General features: G+C 36.5%; 2 protein-coding genes across 9 annotated transcripts in view; one reads left to right on the forward strand and one right to left on the reverse strand.

Moving 5' to 3' along the window:
• Positions 1-1,564: 1,564 nt before the first annotated feature.
• LOC120617126 (specifically androgen-regulated gene protein-like) lies at positions 1,565-3,780 on the reverse strand. Of its 5 annotated transcripts, none has more exons than XM_039880722.1 (2): positions 2,790-3,780; positions 1,565-2,149 (listed from the first exon to the last, which is right to left on the reverse strand). In XM_039880722.1, the coding sequence occupies exon 1, from the start codon at positions 3,425-3,427 to the stop codon at positions 2,864-2,866; it is 564 nt and encodes a 187-aa protein (XP_039736656.1). In that variant the 5' UTR covers positions 3,428-3,780; the 3' UTR covers positions 1,565-2,149; positions 2,790-2,863. The 5 variants fall into 5 exon arrangements, with proteins under 5 accessions (XP_039736656.1, XP_039736654.1, XP_039736655.1 ...); XM_039880720.1 differs by having other exon boundaries at positions 2,746-3,780; XM_039880721.1 differs by having other exon boundaries at positions 2,703-3,780.
• IFNE (interferon epsilon) overlaps positions 3,134-25,818 on the forward strand; it is a 79,771-nt gene continuing 57,086 nt past the window's right edge. For 3 of the 4 annotated variants that reach the window (XR_005656788.1, XR_005656787.1, XR_005656790.1), the window contains exons 1-2: positions 3,134-3,270; positions 23,274-23,327. The gene's annotated coding sequence lies outside the window, so the exon portion shown is untranslated. The remainder of the gene's footprint in view (positions 3,271-23,273; positions 23,328-25,818) is intronic. The other variant, XR_005656789.1, reaches the window with a different exon arrangement.

The raw sequence follows: 25,818 nt of genomic DNA on the forward strand, positions 1-25,818 counted from the left end.
CATCAGAATTTTAAAGAATGACAGAAAGGCCTCTAAGAAATTCTTTTCCATGCCTCTTCAATGTTCAAAAATAATACCAATAATGATCACCAGGATTTGGATTTTCTTATTTGGGAAAAAACTTTCTAAATAAATTAACTAACAATGGAATAGAAGTACATATTGTAGACTTTCTGTTAATGATTTGTTTCATAATTACTGTAAATACTTATTTTTGAAAAAGGTATTTTAGTTATTCTACTCCCATTTGTCCTGTACTTCATTTAGTGGGGAAGTGGAGAGTGGGTGTTGTGTGAAATATATGTATATGTGTTGGTCTGTGTATTTAAACTTTAAATGAAAGAAAAATTCTATGCTTTCTCCTGAAAGTCCCTGATTGTCAGAGAAGTGTAAAGATGTAGGTAACAGGACAGCTTTAAGGTACAGCAATTATTAATAACTGAAACATTAAATAAACCTTCATAAGTCATATATTTAGAAATTATTTAGATGCTGGGAGAAATTTTGGTCTATTTTTAGGTACAGTTAGAAAGTAAATAGTAGTTCATCTTTCCCTTGCAAGTAAAGATTAAGAAGAAAATTCTCAAATTTCGGGCAATGCTATCATTATTATGGAATAAAATGTGAACAGCGTTGTACGTGAAGTACATTGAGCCAGCCATTTTGATAGTTTAAGTTGAAGGCACTTATGTGATTTGCAGTGGGCCATTTATGGCTGTTCTACTAACTGGATTTACTGTGATATGTGTATTTGTCTCAGGGCAAACAGCTTGTTTGCCTCGAATAAAAGTCTTAAAGATATTCTCTATGAGTTTAAACTAGTTTTTGTTTGGGTCGATATTTACTATTTGAGGTAAATTATCCCTTCTTTGGCTCTTTTCATATTATGTTATATAATTTTGATTAAGCAATTGTATAATATTTTCTATAACTTATTCTGGGCTTCTGTATATAAGTTTAAAAATATATTCCACAAATTAAATGCTTATACTTGCTTATTTGATTGCTTTTCCTACTGGATTTTGGATAAAGTTGCCTTATGGAACTCACTTATAATGAAATTATTTTTTTCCTTTTACTTGTTATGTTTAAAACAGCTATTTAAGTTTGATGATGCTACTTTTTTCACTTCAAATAGTGCTTTCAAATTTGAGTTTTCTATGAATAGGTTTACTAACTATATATATATATTTAAAAGCACCACTCTTTGTAACGTTCAGTCTTTTATGTCTTAAGTTACATTTTTCATAATTTGCAAAATATTTGCTTTTTACTTTATGACTTTATGACTATAATAAATAATATAATATAAATAATAATATAATATAAATAATATAATTTTGAAAACTTATTTTTCAAAAGTATCAGGAATATTTTATTGGCAATAACTTTGTTAATTTTTGTTCTTTATATCTTGGTCAAAATGGCTTGAGATTTCTCAGTTCTTTGAGTTCATGAATTCAATTTTAAGCTGAAATGAGATGAGTTCTTTGAATACCATTAACCATTAAACACTACTGACTTCTCAACTCAAAATATGTACTTAAATGTAAGAAACGACAAATGGTATATAAGCATATTTTATTCAACTGTATTTTATACAGAAAATTTTAAATTTTAATCTTTCATACAGTCCATGAGCTCGTGCTCATGCAAATGTGACATGCAATACATCAACTGCATTTGACTCCTACAGTTGGCTAAAGAAAGGAGCCTTTAGGAAGTACCAAATGAATAGGGAACATCCGATGACTGTTTAAAATTTTGATTATATTTTTTACATGGATATATTCCGCCATCAATAAAATATCCCCGTGAACCTTGCCTCGCTAACCACCACCATCGCTTCCTTCCCCCGCTACATCGGAATTTTTCGTCATGACAGTTAGACTGACCTTTGCCAAAAACTACATTCACACACAGAAACATCATCGCATCCTCCCCCCCACCTCGCCCCTCCCCGGCCTCCACCTCGTATATCCAGGTGCAAGGAACCATGCCGCGCTTTCAAGAGGATATAAATAAGTGGGACAGCACCAATTTCCAGCTAGGTCATCTGGTGCGATCATTCCGCCATGTACCACTCAGTATTTACTTGAAAACTTCAGAGATGAGCAATTTATAGCCTCTGACTTCAAAGAAATTAAACCTAAGTGGAAAGGATTAGGAAAGCGTAAATCTCTGTGCGTGTACACGATAGTACTGAATATGAATTCACACACTATAATAAAATAGCTAATGTGTTGCGAAATGGCCCATTGCATTTTACAAAGCGCTCTCCTGCAAAAGAAGGGCCAGTGGAGAGGTTCAGAACTCCCTGGCAGTCCAAAAAGGGGCGAAATCAAATATGGGCGCGGGTGGGCACCTGGAAAAATTTCATGGTGGAGACTGCATCTGAGATAGGCCTCGAAACACCTACCGGGTTGCAGATACAGGAGAGGCCACCTCCAGATGGAAGGACACTCCCCCACCCCCACCCTTCTCTCGCTCGAATTCCAGTTACACCAGAGGGCCCCTGCTCCCAGCCACGTTTTTAGGAGACACCTACAAACGCAGGGGTCCGACACAGGAGACACTTCCGCTGTACAGTTTGCTAAATTTGGACTCGGAGAGTGCACCGGAGAGATCGGCTCACGCAGGTGGGCACTCTCTCGGTTTCCTAGCTCTGACTCTGCAAGACGCTCCCACCCGTAAAAGGCTACCGCGGCCATAGGGACTGGCTGTCGTGGCTGCTGCTTCTTCCACCAAATTCCGGCGCTCTGGAGCGGCGGGCGCTGCAGTAGAGAGACCTGGGTTCCTCCTGGGCCCGAGGGAGGAAGCACACAGCACCGCGGATCGCGCTACGGGACCCGGGAGACTCTTTTCATCTCCTCCTGCCGGCGGCGGCGGCAGCGGCGGCTAGAGCTGGGGGCGGGCGAGGGGCGGAGCCGGGGAGGAGCTGGGCCGCGGCGGCCCCCGCGGCGGCAGGTGTGGATGAAGCGAAGGTGCAGGGCGCCCCACTCTCTCCCTCGCATGTCAGCGGTGACACTTGGGGGCTGGGACGGTCCTTCCGGAGGAGCTTCGCGAGCAGTTTCGACCTGCGCGCAACTTGGGGCGCGGCCCGAGGCGGCAGGTTGCACGTCCCGCGCCCGGAGGAGAAAGACGCGCGTCCCCGAGCGAGGAGGTGGCGTCCCGAGAGCGCCCGGGGCCGGAGGGTGGGAGGGATGCAGCCGCTGCCCGGGCGCCCTGGCGCGGCCAGGCGACACCTCTGCCCTCCGACCCGACCCGCAGGTAAGCGAGGAGGCGCGGGAAGCCGGGCGGGGGCGCGTTCCTCGCGGAGTTGAGAAAGGGCTTCGGGGCCTGGGCACGCCGCGGTCTGCGCCCGTTTGGCGGGCCGCAGGCGCCCGCGGGCACTGCAGCAGGGATGCTGCAGCCGGGTTCGGCGCATCCCCGGGCACCACGGCCCTGGCTCTGCGTAGAACCGCCTATTTCTCTACCCCTAAGTCTGTGTTGGTTTCCCTGGCTCGATCTCCGAAGTCACAGGTCCGCTCTCTTCCCCTAAAACCGAGAAGAATAAACCGTGTGTGTCCAGGAGCGTGTTGGAGGCAAGCGCTTTCAATTACCGATGTTTGAAATGAGCCCATTTACTATATATTACTGTCACTTTACCACTTCTTCTGCTATCCCCTCTTAGAGTGAAGAGAACTTAGGCGTGTGTCTTAAATCTCCACCGAGTAAGATTAGAGTTTGTTTTCGCCTTGTGCAGGTGGGAAAACGATGCTCTGTAAAATCCTGGTTTTTCCAACAATACTCCACTTAAAATTAGAACCTCTGATCCTACAGCAAGACAATGGCAGTCGTGAAAAACACAACAGAAATATTCACTTAGCGCCGCTTTGGCATGGGAGAAGTTAAGGAAAATTTATGCATATATAACCCCGTAATCGGTTTCCTGCGGGACCGTCTTTGGCCCTGCACAAAGGGTGTTAGGACTGAGGATGACAAACAGCTCAGAACCTACACCTGGATTGGAGCTGAGGCGATGGCCAGACACCCCTCGCCGCCCGGGGATCTCTAGTTTCTGGAATCAGACCTTTCAGCTTCCTTCACTAAAACCGTGGCAATTTTGAAGTGAAATTAGGAAAATGGTACTATTTTTTTTCTCTGGAGTTTATTATCCCTTCGTTAAAATGTTTCTCTCGTGGACAGACATTTAAGCAGTATTCTATTTTATACTTTGTTTTAAAGAAATTTTGCTTGAATTGATTAAAAAATGATTTAAAAATGACAGCCAAGTTAAGGTTTATTTGTTATGGAGTTTTGTGATTGGTTTGGGGAGGAACTGACTTTTAAGTTATTTTTCAGATCTAATTCTGGTTATTTCTCATTGTCTCTTTACACGGATCCTTAAGTGAAGGCCTTTATCTTGATTTTAAGGAACAGAAGTAAAAATAGCAGTGGCCTAAGTCCGTCCATAAGAACTTTAGCCACCTTAATTTCCTTAACTTGTGATAGTCTCATGAAAACTGGGCTACTTTCTTAATTTTAGGATGTAAAAAACACCTTAAGTTGAATTTTAGGCCCCAAAAGCAAAATTTTTTATTTGTGTTTATTTTCATAGAATTCTCAGACTTTATGGCATTATCAGCTTGTGATGTTTATTTTTTTTTATTTATGCCATATGTGACCTTAGTGTTCATGTGGATATTGCTTACATGATAGGTAAATGTGAGTCGAAGTCAAGAAGCTCTTTTAAAAAGTACAGTTATTCTCTGGGTGAAATTTTATTGGTCTGAAAAAGTGTATATCAGAGATAAAGCTCTTGACGATAACATGGACTGTTGACTCTTTTTGAAATTTTAAATATGTGATTAAAAAGGGAGGAATAAAATGCTTTATACTTGAGCATCGTTTTTTTTAAATGCAGTGGAAAAAAGTTAAGGATATCATGTTTGTACAATGTAATAACTAGATAGCTATTCTAGAAGCTATAAAAATGCTTGAGGAAGTAAAATAAAAAGGTAGCATAAAATTATGTATTATACTTTTAGAATTTTAAGGAGAATGCACACTTGTAAATCTCAGATTCTCAAGTGAACAGTGTTAAACTGGCTGAAATAGAAGAATTTTACTACATATAATTTTTTCTCAGATTAAAAGATATTTACTTTGGTTTGCCTTAAAATTGAAGTTATAAATTCTGTTGCTAGCTGTATAGGATAATTCAAAGTACTTTTAATTATTTAATTTAAAAATTCTTTATTTATAGGTTTTATTTATAGGTCTTTTGGTTGGAACATTGACATTAGACACTAAGTGTCATTAAATTTTTTGTATAATTGCCACTATTTTTCTTCATTTAGTGTATCTAGGTAGTTTTAACATATTAACACCGTGAGGTTTCTTAACAAATTTAAACTGTAAAAAAGCAATAGATTAAATCCTTGATTATTAACATTTCAGGGATAGAATCTATCTTTAAGATAAAATGTCTTTTGAAGACATTTTAGAATTCATATAATGGTACAGTTCTTAAAGAGTAATGTTTTTGATAGTTCTTTTCCAATTTTTTGAAATCGTAAATTAACAAAAGAGTAAGTATGTTTTAACAGTTTCTTGATGTATTTAACAGACTGTTTCCTTAGGCGTAAACTCCAAGTGTTTCAGAAATTTTTATAGGGTTGAGAAAGTTTATTTTCTGTTAAAACATATTTCTATAGACTAAAAAAAAAATTCGTTGAATCTAGACTAGGCCAATCTTAAATAAAGATGAAATACGACCTTTGTATTGTGAAATGTATTTTTACCGAGACTTTTGACTGTCTTCTTTTTAGAAACATAAGTGTATAGAGAGTAAATCAATTATTTCGTTGGTACAATATAAGTGCTCTAATGTGCTTGCTTTATTCTGGAAATAGAGAGTTACCTCCACCCCCACCCCCACCCCCACCCCATATTTCATGTAAGGATAGGAGTCCAGAAAATGGTCAAAATAATTTTGAAGAGGATTGAGATGAAGGGAAAAAAATCCAAGCTTGATTATGGTGTATATGTGTGTTGATTTGCAGCAGGGAAAGAATGAAAAAGAAAAGTTTGGGGTCAGAATTTATCCTCATTAATCAGATTCCCTAACACTTTCTACTTTATTGTGAAATTAACTTTTTAGCCAGTATGTAGTTATTCAGTGTATTAAAATATAGCAGACACAGAAAAATAAATCTCATTGGAAAATTCTTAGTCATGGTTTTATCAAATATACAACCTACTCTATATTGCCTAAATACCATCTTCCAAGCTAGTCAACATTTGAGACCAATTTATAAATTAAATGTATTATAAAAGTTAATTAAATAAATAATTTCCATTTTAAGAGAAATGCCTTTTTTTTGAGGGACTATTTTTTAACATCACAAATAGCACCAGTCCTTTGAGTAAAATAAAAATGGTTGTATTTATTACAAATTATACTTTTAAGCAAGGGGAAAATGCAATTTTTATTGGCCTTGGGGGCATTTATGTTAAGTAGTTTGGAGCCCGGTTTCCATTTCTGTATCTGACAAGGGACTGGAGGGTAAGAGATGAAAGACTGTGAGGAGAAAATTAATAAAACAAGCTATGTGGTTGATCATAGTTCTGCGGCATGAATTCAGAACCAGAAAAATTCTGAGAGCCTGATTCCTCACAGCCCTTTTACACTGGTTCCAGTGAGTTAGCACTGGCATTGTAGGGAGGAGTGTCTCTGCCATTTGCAAAGCCGACTTCGTGATCCACAGCAAATCAAACCCATGAAATCTTTTAGTCTTGTCCAATTCAGCTCCACTTCCTTGCCAGGGGCATAACAGCTGGAGTTAAAAGACATACACAAATGAGAAAATTAGTGCCATTTGTGTATGGGCAGTAGCCTTATTCAAACTGCTTTCAACCTAATTGACAAAAAAAAAAAGACAAACTATGATTTGATTATAAGTCCTCCAGGGTGGGTAGCATGTAAGAGACTGGTTCAAAGATGCATTTAGGTTTTTCACTTACTTTGAATTACTTATAGTTTGCACTGTAGTTCTCTGGTTCAGTTGTGTGGTGGGGGGGTGAGGAGGTTACTTCAGCCTCTGCAATTTGGAAGGGGCAAAAAGTAAAATAAAATGGTAAACTTTTAAATAATCAAGATGATATAGCTAGCATTGGTAGTGTCAAATTTCTTCCATCACTGCTGAGGTAGCAGTAGTTAGATTTTCTCTGTTGGATTTTCTTATATTGTAAATCTAACTTCTTTGCTTAGAAGTAATCCTGATTCTGAGAAGTGTATCAGAAAAAAGAAAAGAACTGTTTTTCAAAACCATGGCATCTGACAGCCGAAATTTTAAGTTATCTCTGTCGAATTTCAGGTGGACTTTGGCCACATTAGTCAATTGGGTATGTATAAAATAAAGAAATCAGCTCAGAAAGGTCTGCTCCAGAAACTGGTGGTATGTATGCTTTTCTAACTGATCTCAATGTGACATGTAATGATAAATCAAGACCAATATTTATTTTACAGTTGAGGTAAAACTATTTTGATGTCCAAAGTTTGATGCAAGCAAAGGATTTGGCCCCCCAAAATCAAACTAATAAGGTCTAACTAAAATCACCTGAGATTTCTGAGTTATAGTGTATGCTCAAGTGGGTATTCAAGTCATAAAGTCATTCTTGAATAACGCTGTAGGGTTCTGGTAATGTTTTCCTTCTTTAAACTTCACTAACTTAATTTTTTAAAAGTCTCACATAAGAAACAATTGACTAAAGCAATAAAAGTGGGAGCTCTCTGTGGTAAAATCTACATGTAGTGAATGAAGTCTTTTAAGTTAGGATTTAACTGGCTTTCAACTTGAGTGGGTTTTCAGGTAAACTAATTGGTAGTATTGTCACTTGACAATTTCTTTTCATATTCCGTGCCGTGACTCAAAACTGATTTCTATTTTATGAGTAAGAGTGGAACTATATGAAATTAAAAAACAAAACAATTTACAGCTTATAGCCTGTCTTTAATAGTTTTATAAGATGCTGCTGCATCTTTGCCATCACCTTAATAATAATATTCTGGTTTGCTTTATTATTTATTTTTGGTTTTGGAATTGAGATTAGGATGATTTTTTAAATGAAAAGAGTAACCCTAATTTTCCTTTAAAATGAATATCTATGCATATTAACTGTTAGTCATGACAAACAGTAGTTTGAATTGTCATTTGAAGTAAAAATATTACAAGTTAGTACCTTGTCTAAGGATGTAGTAAGTAGCATTCAAATTACTTCTAATAATTGAACAATTGAAATTTTCTCATAAATTTTTAGTATCTGGAAACAAATTTCTAGTTTCATATAAAAGAAAAAATATAGTGAGATATCTTAATCTTATTAAATATTGAATCAAATTAGCCAAAAGATGATTTTTTTTAGTGATTTGTGGTTTTTCAACTGAAAGTACGAAAATATCTTTATAGACAAGAAAGACTATATGGAACAAGATCATAAAAGGAAATATAAAAAATTAACTAGTTGTTTTTAAAGAACTAATTCTTTAATATAAGTTTTGGTGCCTATAGTTTTTCAAATTCTGGGGAAATGGCAGTAAATCATATGGAATGACAAAAGTGCTCAAAAGATTTAACAAAATCATTCTTTTAAAATAAACATATTTACCAATTGGTGAAAGCTAATGTTCTGTATTTCCCTTTTTAAATTAACATTGTCACAAAGAAACCAGTAAAAATAAAAATCTAATTGTAAATCAGTTAAAAATAGCTTAAAATACTGATTTGTTTGAAAAGTAGATCTTCTTTCTGAAGGTAAGGTTCTTCATACTAGTCATAGTGTCGGTAGAATTTTTTTACAAAATTCATTAAAGTAGATATGATAAGACAACTACATATTTAAGAATAATAGACAAGTTACTATGTGTTAGCTCTATTAGCTAACCGAAAAACAATTTATACTGGCAATATTAAAATATAAATGGAACAGTATAATTTATTATTATCTACTTTTATTTCAGAACACATACTCATTATTTTGAAGAACTAACAGAACTGTTTTCCAAAACTGGTAGGGCATCAACTATCTAGATCTTTTTTTGAAAAGCAAATATTAAAATTAAATGTGTTCAACTCTTCTAATTGCCAGAGCAATAATAGTGGCAATTAGATTTCTCTCTATTGATCATTTTCTGTGTGCCATGCTTTATTCCATGTGCTTTATCTGTATTACCTCCAATAACCTTCCCAGCAACTTTATAATCTAGGCTCCATGATTGTTCCTGTTTTCAAACAAGAAAACTGTGGCGGAGTGAGATTAAAGGGGTCTAACAGCTGGTAAATGGCGTGGCTCTGGGATTCAAACATTAAGTCTTTCCTGTTCCCATGTCTTTACTCTTGATTACTTTGTTATACTTCGCAGTAATTAAGCAGAATGTTTGTGAAACTCTTGTAAAAGAACTGTTTGGGAGTCATTTACATACCACTTTGAATGTCCATTAGAGCACATGTTTTTTCTTTGATTTTTAGAACTAGTTCAAAGCTTTTCATGTGCAAGTCTGGCAAAAGACATAGATGGTGTAAGTAGTAATGTTTGTGACCAAAAGAAATATCTATTGTCTTTAAAGCATTAAATCTGATATTTCAGATAGATTGTAAATCTTCTCTGAAGATCATTCCAAAAGGATCATCTAGGCAGTTTGTGTCTGTGTGTGTTTTGGAACTATGGCACTGGAAATGGAATGTAGTTCCAATTGGGACACCTAACCCATAATAGGTGGTCAGTGAATATTTTTTAAGACAGTGAATGAGGGAATAAAAAAAAAGATAACATGTCTTTGCCTATGAAAGTACTAATAAACGTTTGTGTGTTGAAGTGTAGTAGCAAGTGTGGGTAGCATACCACTATATGTGCACCTGTGGACAAGTTACTGTACTTTTCTTCAACCCTGGTTTCCTCTTTTGTGAAATGGGAATAATTATATCTCTCTCAGTTGTTGTGAAAGTTAAATAAATGATAATTCCTTTTTTTAAATTATCACATCTGACCTTTGTGTGAGTATAAAGCCTGTTCAGATTTTAAGGATTGAAGGAAAGCTGTCAGAGCCAACCATAATGAAGGTGTTGAGACAGAAGTTCATGTAACTGAACCCACCAGAGAAAGAGTAAAGGCCAAGGAATAAGGTGAAAATGGTGCTTTACAGGTTCTATAATTAAGGGTATAAGACCAGGCAGAGGGGAGTAGAGGAAGGGACCTCTATTCCAGTGCTGAATCTCTAGTGTTGACTTGTAGCTTTAGACAGGTTGCCTGGACTTGTCTCTGTGTAAAGTGAGGGCACACTTCAGGGCTACCTAAGAGTCTTTCAAGTGTGGTCTGTCTTAAAGCTCTGCCTACAAAGTTTCAAGTGCCTGCTGTCACTGTACCTCTTCTAGGTACACACTCTCAACTAACTCTATATCTCTATCTCCCTCCCTCCCTCCTCTTTCATATCCAGGTTGCAACTTCTTGGACCTAAACTTTCCCTTTAGCACTATTCTTCCTTCCCCCCAGCCTCTTTCACTGCTCTCTGATGGCAAAGGAGGTATGAAATAGTTTTTATTTTGCAGAGGTTAAAGACCTTGCACTCCTGTGCTGGATAATGGCAAAGTATCCTTTCAGGGCTCATATTTTACAGTGTCTGAAATTTGGCATAGAGACACAGAAAAAGAGCAAAAGCAGAGTGTTAAAGAGTGGACTGAGTCAGTTTGCAGGCTGGACAAAACAAGGATTAAAATGCAGAAAGATGAAAGAAACTTTAATCGAAAAAAATATGTATATATATTTCAAAATGAATTCAAAGGTCAAAGCAAAAATGTCAAAGATGAAATTAGACAAATTTACATGAGAAGAAAATAAAACTAAAAATCTAATTTCATAATGGAAAAATGACTTTAAAAGAGTGAAAACAATTAAAGCTTTAGGGTTTTTCTTATCAGAATTCCTCTTTTGAGGCCCATTGGAGCAAAGTAGTTATATTCCCGGAAAGCAGAGTTTTTATGCAAATGGAGAAAGAGGTTAAGAGGAGGATGATATAAATCAATATTCCAGAACACCACCAAAAAGCAAGCAAATCCAAGCATTATGAAAGAGATTTTTGACAAAAGAATATTCTGAAGTACTTTGAAAATACGAAGCCATTCTCTCTTTTGTGTCTGAAATGGAAAACAGGGACTACAGAGATTGAAAGTCACCTGAAATTTAAAGCATTTAAAGAAAATCCAAAACGGACAAGTTTTTCATTAGATGCGTCAAAAAAAAAATCCTTGGAATCAAAAAAGCTAATAAAATAGAAACAATATGACAAACATAAAAGACACTTCCAGAAATAAAAGCAAATGTGGAATTCTGTTTGGGTCAGAGGGACCTGATGTAGTTACTGAAACCTGTGGCATTCTGGAAAATGACTCTAGTTTATGGACAATAGTGTTTACAAGTGAACAAGGAAGAAATGAGCTAATCTTGCTTATCAGTTACCAGGTCCTGCTCAATCTAGAAGTAATTTAGTTAAGTAGGTTGCTGTGGATAGAAGATTCTTAACATTCGCTTTTTGTTGTCTCCCTCTCTCCATCCCAACATTACAGATGCTACACAGGTGTTATGAACTGGGTATGGACTTTAACGTAGCAAGCCTTGTGTTTGAGTCTCAGCTCAGCACTTCTGGCTGTGTGATTTGGACAGGTCTTCTAAAAGCTGTCTCACTTTCCACATTTGTTAAATGAAGTTAATGGTAATCTAATAACTTTCTCACAGGGGTGTTGTGAAAATCAGATGAGCTCATTATGCAAAAGTATTTTTTAAGTGTACCCAGCTGTTTTTACTGTAACAGAGAGAGATCTTTATTTTCAATGAGAAGAAAACATTAAACAATGTGATGAGGTCATTTTTTGTTCTTTTTTATCTAAGTTCTTGAGGCTTTAGGAAATCACTAAATGTAGGGCTTCGTAACCTGGAGTCCATGGATCACAAAAGGGCCCATGGATAGAATTCGGAGGATTGTGAGCTTGAGTCGGCAAAAAATTTTTTTGACTTGTATTATATTTGCACTAACCTTTAATTGAAATTTAGTATTTCCAGTATAAATGGAGGCAAAAACTTGCAGTAGTATTTAATCAGGGTCTGCGACTTTGTCATCAATAGAAATCACACATACTTTCATATCATATTACAGTCATCAGTCTAGATGTCAATCTAGAAATATTGTTTATGCGTGACACAGCTTTGACATGATGGTATTTATTAGACATAGTGCTAGATCTTTTTATTTAATAAGTTAAAAAATCATATATATTGCTACATTAAAATGTCTATTTTAATATTTAGATATTCAATATAATGGGTTTCTTTTGTAACCTGGAATACTTTCATGCATTTCATCTGAGAAGGAGTCCATAGGTGCAAAAACAGTGTCATCATCATCATCATTATTGTTGTTTTTGAGGTTATTAATCTGACAGAGGGCCTATCGGCTTCACCAGGTACTGGTATTGCAAGAAGGATTACCTATACACTGGCTACTCAACTAGTCATGGCTGATAATGCAGCCCAGAGTGAGAAATTCCAGTTATGCAAATTAAAATATCTTATAGTTATTATATAATGAAACAGTGCCCTGGACAATGCAAGCGCACATCCCTTCGCTCAGTGCCACCTCTGTCACGTATGACAGATTCTAGTACGGCCTGACCATACTAATGTACTCAGAGGAGTGAAGATCACAGTGACTGACAAACAGCATACATACCTTCAGTTTAGGGTACCTTCTTGACACCCATAGATGATGCCTGAACAATAGGCAATAAGAATGTTCGTCTGGAAACCCAAACAAGGAGATAAATATTTACATTTCATTTTTAGATTTTATTTTGTATTTTTGCCATTGTGCTTTTGACTTATCAAAAAATTGCCATAACTAAGATTACTCTGTACCTGTGGATCTTTGGTCAGACCTCTGTCAGAACATTCACCTGATGCCTGATATATGTGTACCTTTCTCCCCAAATAGAGTTTTAGTTCCTTGAGATAGCAGTCCTATCTTGTCTTGTTCTCCGCAGATTTTATTTGATGCCTAATGAGATAATTGAGTAGATAATCATGGTGTGCACTTTGAGTAGTTGAGACCTGTTTTTTATCGTCTCCATATTCTCTGTTAACCCCACTCTGCTTGAAAAATGAGGCTGCATTTGTAGAAACAACAGCAACAAATAAGCTGGCATTTATTGTGTACATCATGTTCATCTTGATTTCCCAGTGTTGGTTATTTGAGATCCTTACATAACAGGACTTTGGAGGACATGATTTTCCTGGGTTTTGTCACAGCTTTTGATTTTGCTTGATCCTGGTGTCCTTCTTAACTGATTATGACTTTGAGGTCTACCAGTGATATTCAGCTTGCAGGAGCATCAAAGAATCAGAGCCTTTCAGCCCAAATTTCTTTTGCATTGGTGATCACAGAGGCCAAGAAAGATCAGGGGACTTACCCAGTCTTCAGAGCAGGGAAATAGGAGACTCCAGAGCTGAATCCTGTCTATAGATTCTCAATCCACCACCCTTTCACTGCACCAGCTTCTCCCTAAAGAGTGTTCAGTCTTGCAAGATTCTGCATGAGATTCTTAAATTAGGTCTTAAATTGTGAAAATTCAGCATGCTTTTCTTTTCTTTTCTTTGCTTTTTAAAGATTCTGAGAAGTTCTGCAGTATAGAAATTTGTTTGATTTTAGTCCACCATTTCCAAGTTAATTTGACCACAGAATCCTTTTTACCCCCTTAGAATCTACCTACTAAGGAGTCATACTTTGGGAAATACTGCCCTGCATAGCGGTGAGCTTTGATGATGATGATGATGATGATGATGATGATGATGGTAGTGGTGGTTGTGGTTGTGGTGATGGTGATGATGGTGGTGGTGATAGTGGCGGTAATGATGGTGGTGATAACAAAAACAACAATAACATTTACTGAGCACTTACTGTGATGTTATAGGCACTGTTCTAAATGCTTTACATAATAAGACTCATGTAATCCTCACAACAACCCAGTGAAGCAGGTACTATTATCATCTCTACTTTACAGATGAGGAGAATGAGACCAGAGAGACAGCTAAAGTATAGTAGTTTTGTTGCTCAGGTAATAGCATCACCCCATAAATCAGGGTTTCCGAACCTCGGCACTACTGACATTTTGGCCATGTAATTTGTTGTTGTAGGAGGCCGTCCTCTGTGTTGTAGAATATTTAGCAGTATCCTTGGCCTTTTCCCAATTGTTTCAACCAAAAATGTCTCCAAACATTGACAGATTGCTCCTCGTTGAGAACCACTGTTGTAAACTTATAGCAGAAATATTGAACGATTTTCATAGTAAGTTTTATAGTGACTCATGATCACGATTGGGCAAATTACACATTGTAGGTTCTGTGACTATATCAGGCTATGTACACTTGTGTGGGGGTGGATGTGAGTTAAACTTGACCCACACTGCTCTCTTCTACTCCATTTCCTTACACTGCTTCTGGCAAGAGCCAAGAGGCCAAAATTGTTGATTCTGCCCACAACTTCTTTTAACTGCTCTACACACACCCCCAGTTCATATATAGTTTCCATTTTATATTTCCCCTTGGACTTGAACCACATAAACACACACACATGCATACGTGCACACAGTCTTGTTGTTTTTCTGTGTAATATAGGACTTAGCACATTTGAATTACTGTACAGTAAAAATTCATATCTGAGCCAAGATTAACAGCTTCCAAGGAAAACATACCCAGCAATGAATAACTCACAAAGATTTGGCAAAGAAAAAATAAATTTATTTGATGAAATATGTTACTAAGGTATTGGGTTTTATTTTTCCAGTGTGATAAATTCACACATTTCAAATGGATTCAAGGCTTCTGGTCATTGTTGTTTTGGAACTTAACATGCCATTCTTGGGAGCAGCTAAGGAATAATAAAAAGAGCATTGAAATATGTAGGTTTGAATTCTGGTTCTGCCAAACATTTACTAACTGTGTGACCTCATCATCCTTTTTAAGAGTTTGTTTCCCCACCAATAAGATGGGGTAATGATATGAAACCAGTCATATTGTTGAAAAGTTGAAGTGAGAAAATATATGCACCAATATCCAGCCCAGGTCCTAGCATGTCAGTTTTCCTCCTTCCTTCTAGGACCAGTTTATCAAGGAATTCTACTATGGTTTTCAACTTTATGACCCTTTTCAGTAATTCTTTAAATGTAAACCAGTTGTCTTTGAAAGTAACAGATACTTTCATCAAGTAGCCTAGGGCAGAAAACTCATTATAAGATGGGGTTTGGAAAGAAGGGAGGGTACATGTAGTACTCAGAACCATTGAATCTTGAAAGCTTTACATTTAAAGATAACAAAGTAGCCAAGAGAAAGAGAGAAAGGATTCATAGAGGAATTTTAGGAGCCAAAGCTTACCCTCTAATCTTAGTGGCCATTTACCAATTCAGTTTTTCAGTGGATATTTGTGTGACTACTGTGTGCCAGAAACTAAGTAAGCACTAGGAATACAAAGAGAACAAATGACAAAAATAGCTACTCTACCTCTGCACCCTGCCCTCTTGGAACTTATATAGTGACTATGTCTTGTCTTTGTCCCAATGCCAATTGATATTTGCTGACTAGAATGCTAGTTCAAAGGGTCCTGAGGCTTGGCTGAACTCATCGGAAATAATGTCGTGATGCATTAATATTGTCTGTCTTGGTCAGTGACAGGATGGATTTGACAGTGCTTTAGCACAGGGGTTTTCAAGTGTGGGCCTAACCCATTAATATATCATGAAATCAATTTCGTTGATCACCATAAGCATTATTTAAGAAAGGAAATAGAGAAATAACAGAAGATATTGTACATAGTGATGATAAATATTGCTTTGTAAAACTTTTGTGCTATATACGTATTGTGTGACAGGTCATGGTGTAAAATGCAGTTCCTACAATGGGCCCCCTAAAAAATGAGATTCTAGTGGTTACTTTTTCTCTAGGTCCATACTGTTTGTTTGTTTGTTTCTGAAATTATATGATGTGTTTGATAGTTTGTCCTCTATTAATCAAAAATGTAGAACAACTCATATATTCTAGGAGTCATTCTTCAATATATGACATGTTTATCCTTTGAGTCTACTTTCATTAGAGTCTTTATATTTTGTATGAGGTGGTTAATAATTTTATTTATCGTCAGTTCTGGTGAGAGGAAAAATAGCCAAGTAGTGAGAAGTGTAGGCTTGCTTTATGATATAAATCATGTTGCTTTAGTGCTGTGTTACCTGGAGAAGCTACTTCAAACCTGGATTTTGTGACTATCACCCATCATATTTATTTTTATACACACATGCGGAAGATCTTGTTTCAGAATTCTTTGGTTACTACTTAGGCCCACATAGCTATATGCTCTCCTATTTCATGGCCAGATCATCATATCATATGACAAGAGTTTATAAAAACAGTATTAGAGTTAAACATGCAAAATAAAATATGCTGCTACATATTATGTGTTGGAGCATGAATGATTAGGAACTACTAGTACCATTTTAGTACTTGACTCAGCATCTGTTGGTTCTGTTTAATTCCAAAAGTATAGGAAGAGAAATGAAACTGTAGTAAGGGTAAGAGAAGAGTCCATAGGATGAAGAGAGTATTTGGAAACCATGAGGAGAGAGGATTGGGAAGAAGAGAGTAAGAATAAGGATAAAAGAAAGACCACACTTTGCCTCTATTCTGATACTGGTTTCAGGCAGAAAATGGTCACTTAAAAGTCCCACAATGATGTTTTATAATTAGGGAAAACTCTGCTGCATGGCTTGCCTGACTGCTCCTTGGATAAGAATTAGACAACTTAAACCTGCTTTTAAGACTTGATAAATTGAAAGCATCTTGAGTTTGGAGCAAGACAGCCTGGGTCAGAATCCCAAGTCTGTCATTCCCCAGCTCTGTGGCCCTCAGCAAATCACTTCACCTTCTGAAACCTCAGTTCTCTCTCATGTGAAATGGATGTAATATTATATTTCACAGGGTGATAACCAAGATGAACTGATAGCTTCTATGTAAAATCCCAAGTACGTGATAAGTGGCCAAAAAAGTTCTCCCCAACTACCTACCCTATAGGAAAAAGTCAGATTTGGAGTGGGTTTTTGTCGTTTGTTGTTGTTGTTGTTGTTTTGTTTTGTTTTTAAAGAAAGAAACAAAAACGGAAACAGTTTCCATGTGGAAACATTATGAACAAGAACAGTGTTTGAGAACATAGAGCAAAATTTTCCAAAAGGACTTTTAATTGCAAAGTAATTTAGTCTCCCATACCCTACTTGTGTACCTGTGGCTACCTGCTTTGCCTTGGTTCCAGAACAGAGGGAAAAGAGCACACCAAGGCCCCTTCCACAGCCTGGCTTTCTCTCCATTGCATTTTATACAACAGACCTAATAAGCAATGGTGTATCATGCACATTTAATGTGAATTGGTGTTTCTTGTAGTTAATAAGTGTTAAAGACAACTTGCTTTTACTTCTTTAAATTGGTTAAACAAGACAAATAGACTATCTATTCTAGTCTAATAAAGGTTTCATCCAAACTTTCACATCCTAAGATTCTTTCACATCCTAACATTCCCTTCAACTGAATTGTGATCTACAGTATCCCTGTTAACATTCTTCTAGTTTATTATCTTGAAGACTTCTCAGTTTCCAGATGCTTTGGGTGGTAACTATAACTACGATTAGAACATTAACAAAAATAGCTATTCCATCCTTGACTCTTCCAATCCCCACCTCCTAAAAGTCCTTGTTTGTATACAACAGTCGCCCCTCATCCACCGGGGTTACTGTCCAAAACACCCAGTGGATGCCTGAAACCACAGATAGTACTGAACCTTATATATACTGTGTTTTTCCCTGCACATACATACCTATGGTAAAGTTTCATTTATAAATTAGGCATAGTAAGGGATTAATAACAATATCTAATAATAAAATAGAATAATTTATAACCTCACTTCAGCATATCCGAGTTGTCGGTATCATTACTCTTGGGCTTTGGGACCATTATTAAGTAAAATAAGAGTTATTTGAACACAAGCACTGTGATACTGGGACAGTTGATCTGATAATTGAGGTGCCTAGTGGGCAGGTAGTATATACGGTGTGAATACACTGGACAAAGGGTTGATTCACATCCCAGGTGAAACGGAGCAAGATGGCATGGGATTTCATCACACTACTCAGAATGGCGTGCAGTTTTAAATTTCTGAATTGTTTATTTCTGGAATTTTCCATTTAATATTTTCGGACCACTGAAACCATGGACAGTTTTACTTTCCATGGATATGGGGGTACTACTGTATTAATTGCTGCAAGCAGGACTTCCTTTTCAAGAAGTACTCTACTAAGTACCAAGTGACAAGCCATACTTGCATATGAAGACAGCTATTTTATCATCTTCCTGAATTTGGAGATATTTTTATTAATTTCAAATCTTCAGTGTTTTAAATTATTGAAATACATAAATTAGTTTAATGTTACCTCTTAAGATTTACTAATTCAGAAGCATGATCTTTATGAATTCTAAAGAATTAAATGGTTTTTAATATTTAATCACTTAGCTTAGTTCCACTTTTGTGCTCTTAACATTATTTCTCTCAGATCATTACAAGCAATGTGCTTTACCTTGAATTTTTGATAGTTTTAGGAAATGCCTGATAGATACAGACAAAAACTAAATAAATGTTAATATGCAAAAATGAACATTTTTAAAAAAATTAGCTAAGAATTTAAAATGTTTTAATTTACTTTAAAGAGTTGGTCATCCTTTAAAATTTTTTAAAAAAATTTTGACACTCATCATCAAAGTGAGAGAAAAATTAAAACAATTCAGTTTCTGCTTTCGCTAGTAGGCATTTTATGCTAATCAAGTTAGTATGTTGAAAGGCTGTCAAGGGTTTGACAAGCTGAATGCAGTGAGCCATTTTCTCCAAAGCCAAGCATCCTGATTCTCTAGAGACAGGATTTTTCTGATGTGTTCAGCCTGGACAATGCTTCCCACTTCCTCTGTAAGTGCTCTGACTTCCATAAACAACCACTAAATACTCACTTGATAAATATAATATATATGTGCTATATGGAAGGCCACACATTGCAAAGGCTTAATATGCAGGGATACTGGCAGGTAGGCGGACATCTAACCTCAGCCTCACGACAGTTTATAATTACCTACTAGGAAATCACTGGTTTCTTCTAGATTCTTAGACTTAGGTTCTCACTATTGGATCCACTAGGAGTTTGACTCTTGAGAGATCATCTTTTTAAAAGGTCTTTTAAAGTGTCAATAAATTAATTATATAATTGATTAAATTTTCACAGCCAGTATGAACCATGGTGTTTGACAGTTTAACAACACAGATAAAGAGGCTGATTTCCAACACTTAGTTATTTGGGGTAGCACAGATGCAAGGCTGAGGCTGAATGGAGGGTGTCTCTGTAGGGAATATAATCCACCTCTCTTGGTTTGGTAGTTATGAGAATTATGGCCACGTTCATAGGGCCTTGAGAGTCAGAGTTGGATTTTAAATTGGTCAGTTTCCTTCTCGCTGCCTTATGACACAGTGCTTTTAAATGTACTCAGCGCCTAAAAGTTGTGGAGAGCAAAATGTGAAGTGAAAAGTGCATTTTTTTTTTGCCTGACTTTGCATTTACTTGAAAGAAAATGCAAACTACATCCTTTTATCTGCATTCCTCCTGACTTCAGAGGCTACTGAAGCATGGATTAAAAAAATAATAAAGATGCACAAAAAATTATAGAATGGTAGCTCCTGTGATGTTATTTGAAAAAAATAATAATTATTACTCTTGACACTTACATTCTCTCTTCAAAGTGTTTGGCGAATATTAATTAACTTTTTAAAACTTTAAAGAAACGCAAATCAGCTTGCTTTTTCGTAGAGAATATCCCATTGAAGTCAGGTAGTATAAGATAGAGCTATAATTGAGCTATAATAAAATTATTAAAAGATTCTTAGTAGGGTGCCTGGGCTTCGAGGAACAGAGATCTAAGTGGAGTAAAGCAATGTACATCTAAGATGCTAATTTGGTTCATGCTGGAAAAAACTGAATTTATAGGTTTGGCCAAAACTCATGCCCAAATAAAATCCCTTAATGGTAAGAAATGGACTGGGTTTAAATTGATTTCTGCTCCATCTGGGAGGCTGTAGAGTGATTTGGAGTGATATCTACATTAAACATTTGTAGATTTTTGGTCCATGTAGGAATATTATTGAAGAATTACATTTTTATACTGGAGAAGTAGCAAAAAATTAAGTCCATATTAACCCGTTTGAATAAAAATAAGTGTCCTAAAATGGTTAGCATTGAAAATATTTTCAGAACAGTGAAGTTATCAATAGTGATGATAAATTCTATTAGATTCAGAGCTTTGAACGTACTGCTGTTTTAAAATAATTTAATTCCTACGTTGAACTTGTTAAAGATTTGCTTTTGCTAAGAGTTTTACCTTTAGGTGATTATTCCAATATTGACACACATTAGTTCCTGATTACTTGCTCCCTAAACCACTTACATTTATGACATCCCATTCCTACCTGCCACCTATACACACATACACACACACCGCAGACAGGTATCAGCAGAGAGTTAATATTTAACTCTTGTGATGAGGAAGTGCTCTGGTGGGTAATTCAAAACCCTGGACACCAGTAGTTCATCTTAATCCTTTCCATGTAATGAGAGCAACTGATAGAATATAATGTTTAAAATGATTCACATAAACATAAGAATAACAAAAATAATTAACCACTCATGAGAGGGGTAATGCCTTGGGATGTCTAAAGTAGCCCTTACCTGAGTCTCAGTTTTCTTATTTATAATATGAACTCAGTTTAAAACACAAAACTAAAATGCTCAATCCTTGTTACATAGTATATTTTTCATAAATGCTTACTCCCTGCCCACAAAGTCCAGGTCTTTGCAAGTTTTTATTTTAGGAGAAAGAGAGCAGAGCTAAGTCTCTTTAGTTCCTGCTGTTTCATGCCTGAGATCATTTGCATGAACTTTTTCTCTCCTAGAAAAATTCCATCCTACCTTATCTGGTTTTTAGACTTCTGTTTAGTCTTCAAAGTCCTGCTCAGTTATTAGTTTCTCTGGGAAGCTCTTCCATGACCTCCTTCCAGATAAAATTCATCTATCCTTTCTCTGTATTTTTGAATCTTTAGATATTTCTGTTCTCGCCTGTGTCATAATGATGTGTTATTTTTAATTTATTCACTTTCTCCATTTGGTTGTTAACTCATCAGTGCTGAACTGGTACAGGTTCATCTCTGTTCTTTATTCCCTGGTATATGAAGATTAAGCAATAAATCTTTGTTGAGATGAAATGAAGTGAAAATGCTCACCATAATCACTAAAAGTACTTTAAGATTCAGTTTAAATGTAATGTAGCAACTTTTCTTTTTACTGTGCTCCATTTTTTAATGGGTCAGCTTCCCAGGGTGAAAGAAATTAGAGAGTTAATTTAGGAGAGTAAACCCAGAAGAGAGCTGGCACACATGTAAGTCACTTTACTCTATATTGAAAATTTGTTTCCAGAAAAAAGATGCTGTTTTAGGGCCTCCAATGTAGGCTATAATCTGGGTATGAGTTGATTATATTTACTTTACAGATAATCCAAATTGACTCATAAGGGAGTGCAGTCTGGGGCAATGGTGAGAGAGGCTTCTCTTGCCTCCATCCTCTTGTATCGACAGATAGAGCTTTCTCCAGTCATTATCAGTATACAATGGAGGCTTCCCCTTGTTTTTCTCTATTCAACATTACTGGCTCACCGGATCATTAACAACAATAAGCTGACTCTGATATAACCATCCATCTATCTCAAAGCCTTATATCTGTGGTTCTCTACCCTGCCTGCACATTATAATTGTCTGGGGAACTTTTATAAACATAACAATGCTCAGGCCCTATCCCCAGAGATTCTGATATATTCACTGTGTGTGGGGGCCTGGCATCAGTAGTTTTTAAAAGTTCAAAGGATTCCAGTGAATAGCAAGGGCTGACAACCGTGTTCTGCTAGAGGCTCAGCAAGCACTAGAATCCCCAGGAAAGAAAGTTCACTTAGCTCCAACCCCAGGCAGCAACTTGTACTTAGCAGTTCCGCGTCACCCCCCTGGTCACTGATCGTAAAATTTGTAGAAAATGAAAAGTAAGCCTATGTGAAAGAAAATTGGAGTTTAATTTTGTGACATGGAAATTGAGACTAAGTTGTTCATAATTGTGCTGTTTTTAAGACATGTTATAAATCGGAAATAAACTAAATAATAAAACTGTAGTGAGAAACAAATGTCTGTGCTTACAAAAATGTGATCAGAAACAGAGTTACTTTCCCAAGATTCATCTATTGTTATTCCATCATACACTTTAAGTAGTTAGTATATATTTTTTCATATATGAAAATGTAGTTCTCAACATTTAAGTTTATTGGGGAAAATATACATTTTAATTAGAGGTGGTCATATTTTTAATGTTTCTGAAATGGTTCAGGAGAATCATCTTAAGTCGTAGAATAAATTTTTAGTAGAATTTCTAGGCATAATTTAAAGAGAATAGTATTTCTAAAAAATGTACATTTTCCTCATGTAATAAATATTATAAAGGTTTACATGAAAAACTATAATTTATTATGCGAAGACATTTTCATTATTTGTTACTTACTGTTTTAAAAGAAGATCAATGAGCCGTATTATTTATTTATTTATTTTTTGGTTTACATTTTCTTTTTACCAACATTCTTATGAAATCTGTGCATCCTTTGTTCTATTCTAACCGTATTCTATCATGTTTGAAAAGTACCTTGTCACCTATTTGCTTCTTCCAAGTACAGTCCAGCCCGATTCTTTATTCCAGGTCTTTAAAAAGTCATTGTCCTTGCAGTAGCAGATACTTTGCAATGTAGTAAATGAAACAGTTTGCATTTTCTAACGTGATAGAACCAAAGTTGAATTTGCCTAATTAGAACATTCTCCATTCCTTTTAAGATATTTTTTCTTGCTAAAAGTCCAGTACAGGTTATGTCTATTGAAAACTAATTGCAAATTAATGAGGAAAGGATCCTTCCTATTTTTCTGTCTTAAAAGTGTAACATGTGTTTATTTGCCTTAGAATGCCATGTACTAATTAAATCCATTCATGGCTGTTGGGAAATGAAATTATTTTGATTTTGTGCTTCTTGCATTTCAGAGTGAACATTCTAGGCTGACATCGGTAATCAAGACATGGAGCTTTTCGTAAAAGGTAATTCCTGTCACTACAAGCAGAAACATAATTAGACATATGTAAATGGATCTTCACTATAATAGAAAATAAACGTATTTGTAGTATTTTACCCAGTTCTGTGAAAAACAAAAATCTCAAGGGCAGGGGCTCCTTTACCATCTGGGAGGGATAAGCATTTTTTTCCTTGTGGTTATATCAGATAACCAAGTGCTAGTAGAAAGAGTAGCATAAAAGGCTAGTGATGACAATTTGAATATAACGTTGCTACTGTGGCCCAGAGAGCAGCCCCTTCAATATACCACCAAGTTCATTGCTGTCTGCCCTTCCCTCCTCTTCACTGAAGTTGGTCTTGTGTATTTGGTTCTCCAGGGTTTTTTGGGTCTCCTTGTTTCTGCTCTTCTGTTTCTTGAGTTTATTTCAGATATTTGTGGATATTTACTGGGAAAAAGATTTATGTACTTTAAGAAGTATTTCCAGAATACCTTGAGTTGTTTAAAGGAAACATCTAAAAAATGCACACATTTACTCTCATTCTTGTTTAACATCTATTAATGCTTTTCCTTGGTGGGTATTAAAGGATTTTAGCTGTAGATGGGACCTTGGAAATATATTTAGTGAAAGGACAGCACAACTGGAAAAGATGCAAAGGAAAATCATGGTATTATTTTGTTTTTAAATAAAGCAGAACTTTTTATGATTCAGATTTGGGTTATAAAGCATCAATTCTGCATATTCTCTTTAAAGAAAATAAAATTGGAATGAAGGTTCTTACTTTGCAGAGCTTTTGGGAGGATGGGAAATAATCCAGTAACATATATAAAAGCTTTCACAGAGTAGAAACCAGTGACAGCCATTGTTGTTATCACGGCTTTTCTCTCCTGCAGACTGTCTGCTTCTCCACTGCTAACCCCAAGTTACTTGTAGCCTGTGCACTGTGATTTTCACTTTAGTCTCCTTGATGTGGTCAGACCATATTCCTTCTTGAAGCTCCCTCTGGAATCTAGCTCTTCCTGGAGCCATTGTAGCCTCTGGATCTGCAAACGGCAGTGGCTCAGGGCACTAGATTTTAATTAGGACAAAAGCTACCAAAAAAGCATACAGAAATTGGGCCCAGTTTGCCAATGTGTCTTCAGCAGTATCGCCAAAATCACCTGCAAGTGAAAATTAGAAACAAAAACAAAAACAAACACAACCTCCAGCAAATATAACTTAGCATTCCTTCATCTGTCCCTTTGTTAGAATAGGGCATTTGTCATCATCATCATCATCATTGTCACCATCGTCGTCATCATCATCATTATCATCATCAGGGCACTGAGTAGCGTCTTAAAGATGAATTCCAGTTTGCCAGGTAGACAAAGGGGTGTGAGGGAGGGAACAACTCTTGTAAAGGGCTGGAGACTTAGCATTCTAAGGGAATGACACTTAGAGGATATGGAAATATTTGGGAGTCCTTGGTTATGGATTATTTTGGAGATTCTCCTGCAGTGTGTACTGTATGTCTCACGTTGGTGGTAGTTGGCTCACAGGAAACCATCTAGCCCGATAATAAAAATGTTTTATGTTTTAATTATGCATTTACAGTATTCCATAGATTACTGACAAAAAGGAAAACTGAGTCATTTATGGTTTGTGAATCAACATGGTGGACCATTCCTTTGAGTTCAGAATGCTTCCTCTGGAATGGATCCTTTTAGAGTCATGAAACAGAATGATCATTTCGAGGAATGTTTCCGGAGCAGGAGAAATGCTGTGAACAAGGTGGATCTGGCGTGCTAGAGAGTTGGTAAGGAGATGAATCTAGCCCCAAAGGGAGAGCCATGTTGGTGAGTAGAAGATTAGGCTGGTGAGGTTGGAAGTTACTGGTGAGCTTGTCTTCCCTAAGAGTCTGTACTCTACCTGGGGCACAGGTAGAGTACAGACTCTTAGGGAAGACAAGCTGAACTCCAACTCTAACAATTACTAGAAGCATGATTGTAAACTAATCACTTAACTTTTCTGAGGTTTTGTTTTCTCACGTATAAAACAGAGATAATTTTCCTCAACAATGCTTCCATTTGGAGTTAGGATTTAATAAAAGAATAGATATAAAATGCTTGACATTTAATGTGTTCTAAATTCATCATCCCTTTGGTTCAAGCTTTGAAAGATCTAAAATATGAATCGAGCAGGAAACTCAGTCACTATGAAGATTTTATTTTTTAAGATATGCACTGTGCTAGACCACTGAGGGTGATGAAAGGGTCCAGTGATGAATGGGGTTCCCTTGTGCTTGGCTGGGCTTTGAGAGGCACCATGTATTACTGGTAAGTCACTCAGCTCCTCCTGTAACTCACAATAGCCCCACATTCTCTACATTTTCACACATGAAGATATTGTTCACCTACCATCAGAATGCTTTGGTCTCTTTCCAGAAGTGGTTATTAGTTTGCACAGATCAATCTCCAGTCTCTCACAACCCTGGCACCCCTGAAGCCAAGAGAACACATTTTTTAGATGACTAGCTAGC

The sequence above is a fragment of the Pteropus medius genome, unplaced genomic scaffold (assembly GCF_902729225.1).
Source record: "Pteropus medius unplaced genomic scaffold, Ma_sr-lr_union100, whole genome shotgun sequence".
Classification (NCBI taxonomy): Eukaryota; Metazoa; Chordata; class Mammalia; order Chiroptera; family Pteropodidae; genus Pteropus; species Pteropus medius.

Excerpts from the sequence above, each read along its gene's own strand:
- LOC120617126 (XM_039880722.1), bottom strand. The coding sequence starts at position 3,427 with ATGCGCCGAACCCGGCTGCAGCATCCCTGCTGCAGTGCCCGCGGGCGC.